At 41.4% G+C, this 12,355-nt stretch overlaps 1 protein-coding gene across 1 annotated transcript; it reads left to right on the top strand.

Annotated features, from left to right (window-relative positions):
* Positions 1-4,357: 4,357 nt before the first annotated feature.
* c9h1orf53 (chromosome 9 C1orf53 homolog) lies at positions 4,358-10,968 on the top strand. The gene is made up of 3 exons (XM_039812528.1): positions 4,358-4,968; positions 7,076-7,177; positions 8,796-10,968. Exons 1-3 carry the CDS (start codon positions 4,684-4,686, stop codon positions 8,865-8,867), a joined length of 459 nt encoding a protein of 152 aa, XP_039668462.1. The 5' UTR covers positions 4,358-4,683; the 3' UTR covers positions 8,868-10,968.
* Positions 10,969-12,355: the final 1,387 nt, after the last annotated feature.

Genomic DNA, 12,355 nt, shown 5'->3' with positions numbered 1-12,355 from the left:
CCAACAGATCAGACTGTGGTGCACAGTAGACTGGTGAAGACTGGCATGATTACTTGACTTTATCCTGCATAATTGTAGTGTTCCATTCGTAAAATGCTACTTACGGTAACCATGTTAGACGACAGTACATGCATGCATGAAATAAATGCTGAAGTTGCAAAACATAACTCAATTACATAACCTTTTATATTATGAGAAACTGCAGGTGTCATACACACAAACCATGTATAGAATCAGCCTATACTGTATATAACTATTAAAATCTGCTTCAGGACTGCACATTTAACATATTGCTCATGAGTCAGCTGAGTCACTTACCTCTTGAAGGGGAAATCCACCTTAAAATAAAATTATTTCTATAATTGTGTACACCTCTGGGATTTCGTTTGATAATTTAAATGAAAGAACTCCTTGTTTCATTGTTGCATGTCTTGATTCGAAGTAATAACCTTTATTAAATTAAAACTCATTTTGGTATAATCAGTCTCAAACAGAGCTTACATGAGCCCACAGGGTCAGTAACACATTCATTGTCGGTAGACCAGCTCCCTAAAGTGATGACATAATCAATTAGTATCATGATGCTCTATGATTTTCTTTTTTAAGGGAATATTTGTCATTTTATAGATGTCTTTTTATAAATCACTGATATGCAGTGCCATGCAAATTCTGTTTTAGGGTGGACTTTCATTTTATTGTTTGCATGTTTATGCAATATTTGTCCCATGGTAAATTGAAACCAATGGCTTAGATGTACTTCTCTCTCCTCTCCAGAGAGTCTGTGTGGATCAGAGCCAGATTTCTTCAGGCTGACTGGAAGGTAATTAAGTGGCAGCAGACTGGGGCATGCTGTTTCAGGCATCCGTATGAAATGATAATGGCAGGGCTGCTGCCTTAACATAAAAAAAAATATATGACACACAACCACACAAAGAGACACGTACATAAAGCTCTTTAGAGTCTTTGGCACTGGGAACCAGTGAGGTTTCACATTTTAGAGCACAGTGAACAGTAACCAGTCCCAGATTATATTAAGATAACCTAACATTGAAAAAAGGACAATTCAGTGTCCCATTGTTGCTTTTTTGAGACCCTGACAATATATTTCAGAATGGCTTCAAACATTTGACCTAGTTGAGGTGCAAATGATTTATCTTGTCAAATTAAAATGTCACTCATAAGAAAATATATAGAGATGCTCCCTGTTTTTGTTTTTTTTATTTGTAAAAAATGCAGTCTAGCCTAAATGTAGAAGAGTGCAGTAGAGTTAATGCATAATATTGCATTCATGGGGCGGCCTCTAGTTCACCTGATGGAGCTCACGCCCCATGTAGGCTCTGTTTTTGCCAGTGGCCTGGGTTCAAATCCAACCCGGTGCCTTTTGCTGCATGTCATTCCCTGTCTCTCCCCCATTTCCTGTCTCTCTTCAGCTGTTCTAAATAAAAGAAATCCTAAAAAAATATCTTTAAAAAAATAATAATATTCCATTCATTCCCAGGGTCTATTGCATTGTAGCCTACATCTGTGAAAACATATCACATTTTCATGTTGTTTTTGCGGTATTGCATTTTTAAGATACAGTATATTTACCAGTGATGTGTAATTTGTCTGAGGGTAAATTGACCCCACAGTGTCTGTCAAAAGACACTTGTCAGGTTTCATTACCCAGAATTCTGCTGTAGACACATCATAAGAGGTGGCTTGCAGCGCTGGATAACCTTGAAAGGACTCATTAATGTCCACTAATCAACCTTGCAGTGCTTCGTCCAAGTCACTGTATTACTTCAATATTATCGTGTCTTTGTTTGCACTGCAGTGTGTCATTGCAGCCAATGAGAGCACCGCTAGGAACATATACAGTGCCTTGCGAAGGTATTCGGCCCCCTTGAACTTTTCGACCTTTTGCCACATTTCAGGCCTCAATCATAAAGATATAAAACTGTAATTTTTTGTGAAGAATCAACAACAAGTGGGACACAATCATGAAGTGGAACGAAATTTATTGGATATTTCAAACCTTTTAAACAAATAAAAAACTGAAATATTGGGCGTGCAAAATTATTCAGCCCCCTTAAGTTAATACTTTGTAGCGCCACCTTTTGCTGCGATTACAGCTGTAAGTCGCTTGGGGTATGTCTCTATCAGTTTTGCACATCGAGAGACTGACATTTTTGCCCATTCCTCCTTGTAAAACAGCTCGAGCTCAGTGAGGTTGGATGGAGAGCGTTTGAACAGCAGTTTTCAGTTCATTCCACAGATTCTCGATTGGATTCAGGTCTGGACTTTGACTTGGCCATTCTAACACCTGGATATGTTTATTTGTGAACCATTCCATTGTAGATTTTGCTTTATGTTTTGGATCATTGTCTTGTTGGAAGACAAATCTCCGTCCCAGTCTCAGGTCTTTTGGAGACTCCATCAGGTTTTCTTCCAGAATGGTCCTGTATTTGGCTCCATCCATCTTCCCATCAATTTTAACCATCTTCCCTGTCCCTGCTGAAGAAAAGCAGGCCCAAACCATGATGCTGCCACCACCATGTTTGACAGTGGGGATGGTGTGTTCAGGGTGATGAGCTGTGTTGCTTTTACGCCAAACATAACGTTTTGCATTGTTGCCAAAAAGTTCGATTTTGGTTTCATCTGACCACAGCACCTTCTTCCACATGTTTGGTGTGTCTCCCAGGTGGCTTTTGGCAAACTTTAAACGACACTTTTTATGGATATCTTTAAGAAATGGCTTTCTTCTTGCCACTCTTCCATAAAGGCCAGATTTGTGCAGTATACGACTGATTGTTGTCCTATGGACAGAGTCTCCCACCTCAGCTGTAGATCTCTGCAGTTCATCCAGAGTGATCATGGGCCTCTTAGCTGCATCTCTGATCAGTCTTCTCATTGTATGAGCTGAAAGTTTAGAGGGGACCCGGGTCTTCGTAGATTTGTAGTGGTCTGATACTCCTTCCATTTCAATATTATCGCTTGCACAGTGCTCCTTGGGATGTTTAAAGTTTGGGAAATCTTTTTGTATCCAAATCCGGCTTTAAACTTCTCCACAACAGTATCTCGGACCTGCCTGGTGTGTTCCTTGTTCTTCATGATGCTCTCTGCGCTTTACATGGACCTCTGAGACTATCACAGAGCAGGTGCATTTATACGGAGACTTGATTACACACAGCTGGATTCTATTTATCATCATTAGTCATTTAGGTCAACATTGGATCATTCAGAGATCCTCACTGAACTTCTGGAGAGAGTTTGCTGCACTGAAAGTAAAGGGGCTGAATAATTTTGCACGCCCACTTTTTCAGATTTTTATTTGTTAAAAAAGTTTGAAATAGCCAATGAATTTCGTTCCACTTCATAATTGGGACCCACTTGTTGTTGATTCTTCACAAAAAATTACAGTTTTATATCTTTATGTTTGAGGCCTGAAATGTGGCAAAAGGTCGAAACGTTCAAGGGGGCCGAATACTTTCGCAAGGCACTGTAGGTATATTGTAGGTTTACCTGCTTTTGCTTTATTTAGACACATTTACAATGACACAATTATATGAATGTTAAAATGGCGTGCATCTTGTACATCATGGTCAGAGGTGCATAAAGGGTTCAAATATAGTAGAAAATGATAACAGTTGGGAAACACAAAGTAAAACGATAAAGACAATCCATATAAGCAACGATACCAGTGAAAAGCTCAATGTCATAGACCTGTACATGTTATAACTACACATGTTAAAGGGCCACACAATAAATGAAACCACCTTGTATGGCTGGATATCTAGTTCAGTGGTGGAAAGTAATAAAGTACATTTACTCATGTATTTTCAGGTACTTGTACATTACATTACAGTATTTTCATTTTCTGCTACTTTATATTTCTACTCCACTAGAATTCAGAGGCAAATATTGTACATTTTACTCCACTATGTTCATTTGATGACTTTAGTTACTAGTTACTTAATACATTATTCTGAAATGGGCCATTCTGAGCCATACTTTTACTTTTGATCCTTTAGGTATATTTCGGTGCTACTACTTTTCTACTTTTACTTTAACAACATTTGGAATGCAGGACTTGCACTTGTAACAGTGTGGTATTGCTACTTTACTTCTGTCACCACTGCTGTAGCCTACTAGTGGGAGTCATCGAGTTGTGTTTTTCTCAATTTGGGTGAACTGACCTTTTAATTAATATCAAACTGGTGCAACATTTCTTTTCAGAAGAAAATGTTTGAAAGTATAGACTTTTGCCTATACTTTTTACTCTGATTTTTGCGGATCAATAACAATTTATTTCATTCTACATTTAGCCTAGAACCCTGTTTTATGTGTGATGATTTCCCTCTATCAGTAAAGTGTAGGCTACTCGTCATCCTTGGTAGCTGCAGTGGAACAGCAGAGGCGCTGTGACAACCAGGGGACCAGTGTGTTACGAGATGGTCACATGTCTGTGACGAGGCGAAGCAGGAAGTGTAGCACATTTCTGTGCATGGGCTTAACTGAGTGGAGGAGGCAAAAAAAGTAAACATGCAACAGAGACAATCTTTCATACAGATGCTGCAACCAATCGTTACTGTATTGAATTAAGAGATGGTCTGTTTTTCCCGGGTATCGTTTTGCACACAATCGCAAGGCGAGTAGTTCAACGTAGTTCAACTTTGACCTCGTCTCTAAACCTGCAGGAGCATGTTCCACCAAAACTACCAGTATAAAGCATTTGTCAGCAGATTGATTCTTCTCCATGTGCAGTTTAATAAACGAGTTGTAACAATGTCGATACCGAAACTCTCAGAAGAAGGCTCCAAGCGACTGAGGGGCAGAAGCCGGTTACAGATCACTGCAGACAGGAGAGAGGCTGCACACTGTAATGGGGTGGTGACAAGCAGCACGGGGGACGAACACGGCCACGCTGGGACAAAGTTCACAGAGGAAGAGATGACCATCCATAGAGCCCACAGAGAGGCGTGCGAGGTAAGACGAATCACTCTCATATCCAGTTATGTCATGTTCAATGTGATAACTGCAATTACGCGTGATTAACTAGCACCGGGCGTCCCCACATGTCTTTAGCTGGTTATAGAAGTACTGAGTTGCCCAGCTGCAGTGGTGGAGAAGGTATTCAGATAATATCACAGTATAAAGATACTCCAAGTACAGTTATGCCATTCAAAATATTACTTACTTACTTGTATTTAAGTTTAAAAAGTAGACTTCTGCGCAGAATGGTCTCTTTTAGAGGGCTAATTATACGGTATGAATGTTATCCTGGATTGGTAATACTCATTGTTTAACATGTAAGAAGCATTTTAATGTTGTAGCATGATGAGCTTGTTTATTTTGTAATGTTGAGCTGGTAGTACCTACTTACTGTTGGGTGCTATGATCTATAAAAATGTTTTACATGATGATCATATCTTTAAATGTAAAATCTGAATCTACACAGTAACTACCGCTGTCAAGCAGTTGTATCTGAGTCAAAATAATATTTCTCTCTGAAATAAAGTTGACTAGAAGTACTGTATAAAGTAGGATACAAATGGTATCTCAAAGCTGTACTCTACTTCAGTGATTAGTAAATGTACTTAGTTTTGAACTGTTTAAATGTGTCTATAGCTGAGCAAGGTCAAACCATATGAACAAAATAAAACTCACTGTAGTGCTAAAATGAAAACATAATACAGGTCTTTTAACTACACACGCTGAATCTGTTCATCAAAACAAATTCACTATATAGGAGGTCAGTTGCAATGATTTTCGGAGCTAATATTCAATATTTTCTTTACCATATTTAACAATGTTGATGCATGATTTATGAGGATCTTAGTAGACCTGACTACCTTGAGGTAATCAAATAAAACCTTCAGAGCTCCACAGCCCACCTGTCCCCAGGGCAGAGTTCCCAGTGGGTCCTTGGCAAAGCGAAATCTTACTGTAATTTCAATTACTTAAAGTGAGCATAATGGTGAAAGGTTTCAGTCTTTACATTCTTACTTCCCTAACTGTATAATTTATTTTCTGAATCATTGAACAAATAGATTGTGGGTAGATTAGACATCTGTGGTGCAATAACTCTGTCAAATGGTATCCTAAAGATATTTGACGAAGATTCTAGTTTTTTTTTGTAAACAAAAAAGTTTTGTTACAATCTTATTTAGAAGCATACCTACCTAATGCGTTATACACAGTACCTGTCATTTACGTAATGATGACCATTGTTATTGTCAGGTCCATTATATTCACCAAATCGTACTTGCTCTTCCATCAAAGAGGGAGCTCTGTGGTGATGACAGTGGTGAATAGGTGTCATCTCCATGCCTTGAGGCTTATCTGTTGTAAATATTGTGCTTCTGAGTGTGGATGAAGATGAAGCAAGTTGGCCGCGACCTGAGGAGAGTGGTAGGGCCTGGGTGGGAAAAGCACAACACAGAGGGGGCCCAGCTATGCCAGCTTCACTATGTGCCCCTGCAATGCCATGCGAAATGACAGGTCGTGTCACCAAAAGGCCTGGGGCCTTTTTCCCTTTGTGGCCTGTCAAAGCACACCAACTAGTGGGCTCTCAGTTTGAAACAGACTGAGAGATGACATTTTCTAACTTCCTAAGGGATGACGGAGTAGTTCAGTGTTTTTCACATATAGAAGGTGTTTGTGTGTCTGTACAAGACGGGTTATCGGTCAAAATAAAAGAATGATTGTGTCAAAAATATGTTTTTTAAGCATGCTGCAAATATGCAGTGACTATAAAACTTGCTACAGTTCAACCAGTTGGTTAATCATTGCAGATTCTCACCTACTGAAATGCACACAAAAAGAACAGAACTAATTAATTAGTAATATCATAAGCGTTAGTCTTACATCTGTTTGTATGCATAGAGGTTGTCTCTTTGACTCAAAGCAATCTGTCTCTATGTGTATGTTCATATTCAGTACCACCCTTGCATGTGCCTTTGTGTTAGCGTATGTATATGTTCTGTTAGCGTATGTATATGTTCTGTATATGGTTATGTATGCAGGGGTCACACACCAGCCTACGTGTTTGTATGTCATACTAATTAAATAATAATATCTTCATTATTTTCAGGCAAAGAAGCAGATGTATGTCGACCCTTCCAGTGGGTACAAAGTGTTCACAGAGTATGCCCACCTTCAGAGAGGGAAATGCTGTGGCAGCGCATGCAGACATGTGAGCTCTTTGTTTTCTGTTTTTACCAGGTTGTGTGTTTCTCATCTGACCTCAGCTGTTAGTTTTGTCTTTTCCCATCCTCTATCAGTTCTTTTATGTTCTGGATGTTTACCAATAATAATTTAATTTAGATGTTAACTGTGTTTTCTAAGAGAGTTTTGACAAAATGTTCTCTATTTCTTATGCCCAGAACATCACATTAAAATAAGTTTATGTGCATGGCATCTTAACATAGCTGTCCATGGTGCTGGAAAGGACAATTTATTTGTTTATTAACCCTTGTGTTGCCCTTCGGGTCCCAGTGACCCGAAGGACAACACAAGGATTATGTACTTCCGTTTACTTTGTTGAGAATTGCTCTCTAAATTTTATTTTGGTCAGCTTAAACTGTGTCTAGAACTGTGTTCTAGAAATAAACTTTACTTACTACAAGAAACAGGGTTTAGAGAGCAATTCTCAGCAAAGTAAACGGAAGTACATAATCCTTGTGTTGTCCTTCGGGTCACTGGGACCCGAAGGACAACACAAGGGTTAAGTAACACTGTATATTTATTTTTCCCTAAACAGCACACATGTATATAAATCATTTCACTCAGTATGACAACGTACTTCAATGTTCAGTCAACACTCCAGCTAGCTGCATTCTATATGATGCATGTTACTCATTGGAAGTAAGTGTAAGAAAGTACCTGTGAAGAGATTTGCCTGCTGCTGAAGGCCAATGTTGCCCATAAGCACAAATTAAGAAAAAGCGTCAAAATCTAGAAGTGGACGAGAGCAATATCATACTGTATATTCATGCATGTTGTCATATTGGTGTCAAATAAACCATCCTGTATTCGAACACTGTTAACAAAATTGTCAATTTTATAACAAATTCTCTAACAGAGCAACATAAATAGAAAAATATGCATATATGAAGGCTGAAAATTGGCCAGATGATGACCAAATATGATGTTAAAAGAAATATAGGCAAAAGCCCAGCATGTGTACTTAAAGTGCACACCAACAAATAAGGGTCAAGTCAAATTAGAGGATCAGCTCAATAATAAAGTCCAGTAGACCACTATCGGTACACCATTGCTGCCTTGGCGATGACACCCTTACATGATTTAGACAAGGAGGATGACAGATCAGCCGATGGCCTGCTTGATGCATGGCAACATTTTATTCCTCAATCTTTAGTTTTTACATCTTAAGTTACAACGGTTTTTGTAAACCACCTGTGAATGGGAGGTAGATATAGGATGGGTTTCATGATCACATTATAGCCTCGAGACACTTTAGGAAGCAGGGCCCTGTTCTGCTCACTTCACTTCTGGTGACACTTGTTCTGGTCTGTCTAGTGCACATCCTGTCCCATCCCTCCCTGTCCTATACCGTCCCGTCCTATCCAGTCTTCTGTCTTGCCATGCCCCGTCCCGTCCCATTTTGTGTTCCCCTGTTCTGTCCTCTCTTGCTCTGTGTGGTTCAGTCCTAATTTGATTTGGCCTCATCCTGTTCTCCTGTGTTTTAAGCTTTTAAGCTGGCATGGCCATGTCTTGTTCTCTGTGTGACTGATGTTCTACTCCACATGTAGCCATCTAACACCATTTAATTATTTCATGTTCTCCTCTAGTGTCCATATGGCCAAGTCAACGTGAAGGACCCTGCAATGAAGAAACAATTTAATTCTCTATTTTATGTATAGGCCTCACATGACAAAGGTAAACTGCCTGTTCAGAATGGAACCCAGAACACGTTGCTTATCGTAATTTGGACTGCTTGAGTCATTTTTTTTAGCAGTGTACTAAATGATGAAATATGTGTAGCGTCTGTGCAATATCTACCTCCTGTGAATCCCAACTATTCTCAGGATTATTTTTATTCTCACAAGACAGGGAAGAAGGAGAAAGGATCTGTTCACTAGAACCTCATGTAAAACAGTCTTTTATCGCCTTTTTTGTTTTGCTATATTTTTCAGATATTTTTCTCGAATGGCCAATGAAATGCCTTGAGCTTCATTTTTTGTTGCTCTTAAAGAGTATTTAATATTTTTGTGGTGTTCCGCTCCTCTGATGCATTTACAAGGGTTGTGGGAGTATGGAGATGAAAACTGAAACAGCATTTTAGATCTTCGCCCTCAAGATAAAGGGCATATAGGCGAAAGTAACTGGAGATAGTCAGATGGAGTCTTTTGCTCTTTTGCTATGCATCTCTTGTTATTTTTCCTCCCAAATGTACGACTGCATGAATATTAGCATCATTTACACTCCACAAGTGCTCGACTGAACTGTCTACCTTTGACTGAAACACTGTGTTGTTAAAAATAGACAGGGGCCAAGGGTCAGCCCTCACACTTGGCTGCGCTGCTTTTACACCACTTGATGGAATCAGGCTGTTAACAAACATGCCATGGACATCAACAGCAGCCCTCCCCACCGGACTCGCAGCTCAGCCTCCTGGCAACACTTGGCTGCGGCACAGCTCCCTGCGGCTGCTCTCCTGAGCTGCAGCCTAATGAACTCCTGGGCCCTCTTATCCCAGCACTGCAATAGATCAGCTCATGTTCACGAGCATGCTTAGACGCACACATGCATAGGCAGGCTTACTCCATCAGAACACCCTGTGGCTCCTAATAGGCCAATATAGAATAAAGGTTGCACTAAACAGTGCACTGTGTAGCCCACAGTAATAGTACAAGGTAAGGTCAAGCGCTCATGCAGCACTACCTGTGCGTGCAAGAGATGTTGAGGAAAGATGTGCCACTTGATTTATGAGTGCATGTGGTTGGACAGCACGATGCCTCCAGGCACTGGCTCTGAACCTGCCACACACACTTGCCTGTCTCCGCCTGATTGGGCAAACAGCGTCGGGATGAGAGGATGTGTCTGCCGCGGAATTCTGTCGCAGCCGCCTACTGGCGCGGCCACAATTTCCCTCGGCAGGTGGGTCCCAAAGGCAAGTGCTTAGTGATCGGACTAAAGCCCTGTGAGCGGCTACAAGGAGATTCATGATCCCAACAGTGCTGGGGAGGACAGGTTCTGGGGGACACGTCGTCAGGCGAGATGAGAGGCGAATTTATTTGGTGTTATTCTAAACCGAGGCAGCGGAGCGTGCGGCAGCAACATTTCTACAGCGGGACGGTGAAGGTGTCACACTCATCAAGTACCTGGGCCCGCTTGCATGCTGCGGCTCTGCGAGTTTTGCCTAGGGACTTGTCTGTCACATTAAAGTAGATGCATTGCCATTCAGGGCCTCGGCGGTCCCGCAGCCTGACCATGAAATAGGCCAACTTTCATGTCTGCCTCATCCCTCCACGTCTTCCCAATCCAGTGATGGCACAGTTTGAAATTTTCTTTTTTTTTTTCTTTTTAATATCATGTTCTAACCAAGCAGTTGGTGACTGAGACAAACAGCACAGCTGAGCAATCCCTTCAACAGATTTACAGAGAAATTTACTTGGAAATCGACTCCGCCTTCTGCCACCCTGGTCAATCATCATAAATGTTTAGAAACAGTAAGCCTGGTCTTAGGCTACATGTTCTTGAATTGTGCCCTTTCAAATGCATGATTGAGTATGTCATGTACTTCCACAACGAGAGAGCTTTTAACTAAAGTCTGGGCTTTTTCCTACTGTCATTGCAGAATCATTGTTTATAATACAGTCTTTAATTAATTGTAGCAAGTTCATAACATTAATGCCAGGTTTACTCACAAAATGCCTCAATCGACATTATGCATAAATGATTTCCTTTTGTTGATTTTATCTGTATTATGCAGTGATGAAAAATAAAGACATTTTAAAAGTTTTATTTCTCAATATAAACACACACACACTCACACACTCACTCACTCCCTCAGTGAAAATGTGCTCCAAAATTACGACAGCCAACCCTGACATGTGAGGTGTTTATTTCAGGCATTTTGGACTGAACATCTCTGACCTTCAGCTGGAGCATATGCTGTGCTGGAGCAGAGTGGCAGCAATATACCGTGTGCCTTTCTACAGGACGATGGCACTAGCCGCAGAGAAAAAGAGAGCTGTCCAGTTGGAACTGTGACCAGACAGGCTCTAGTCATAACCAGTTGACAGGCCAAGCAGCCCCTCCTCCCTCAACCCACCCACCCCCACCTCCATCTCAAACAGGCACGGCAGCCCTGCGGCCAATGGCCCCAACCACAGTGAGTTACAGTGTCTCCATCACTGTTGGCCAGACCAGCCAGGAACTGACACAGGGTTGGCGGTGAAAAAAAAACTTGAGTGTCAGCCGTATGATGGCTGAAAGGAACATCAGTCTCAGCAATTGGCCAAGCACTGCTCTGTACGTGTGTGTGTGTGTGTGTGTGTGTGTGTGTGTGTGTGTGTGTGTGTGTGTGTGTGTGTGTGTGTGTGTGTGTGTGCGCGCGCGCGCACGGACGTGGCTACGCCCATGTGTGTCTTGATATTCAAGCAACATTTGAGCAGCCCCTACATCAACGCCTGGTCGTTCTACACAGACAATGTCAGCTCGCCTCGGGGCAGCAGCCTCCACAGTGGTCATATGGACAACCAGATCCCTGTGGTAGAATTAGTGATAAAAAAAAAAAACACATGACCACTGAGTGACAGTCAGCGCACCAGATTCCTTTGGACAGACAGGGCTGCAAATAGCACAGAGGAGCAGTTTCTCCCTCAGACCGCAACTGGTGGTCAGGCTCATGCCAGGCCAAGTCGTGGCCGCCAGATGAGCCCAGATAAAAAGGAGAGTCAGGGGCAGTAACGGGCACCTAAGTGCCCAAGGAGCACTTTGACCCGTTTATTTCCCTCCTGGTTTTACATCAGTGCAGATATATCTGTGATTTCTAGTCTACACTAACAAGACAAGTGATGTAATTGCTTTATTTTGTGGCTTTTACACCTATAACACCTACAACCTATAACTTATGCTTCCCTCTGACTCTGTCTTCAGTGAATGGTTGAAGTAGGAAGAAAGAGTGTTTGACACTATAACAACATATACAAGCATCATCTAAACGAGTGTGTCTCCTCCGCAAAGCTGCTTTGCCCCATAAGGTTATATAGCCGTAAAGAACATCCGTCTATTATGTTTCCATGTCCTTTCTAGTGTGGCCAGATATGGACTAATACGCACACCATTCCCCAGGAGGATACTCTGTCCCCAGAGGAGATGGTGGGGAGGTGGCGGTGTGCTGTTG

Source organism: Perca fluviatilis, chromosome 9, assembly GCF_010015445.1.
Source record: "Perca fluviatilis chromosome 9, GENO_Pfluv_1.0, whole genome shotgun sequence".
In the NCBI taxonomy this organism is placed as follows: Eukaryota; Metazoa; Chordata; class Actinopteri; order Perciformes; family Percidae; genus Perca; species Perca fluviatilis.
This window is presented reverse-complemented; position numbering and strand designations above follow the sequence as displayed.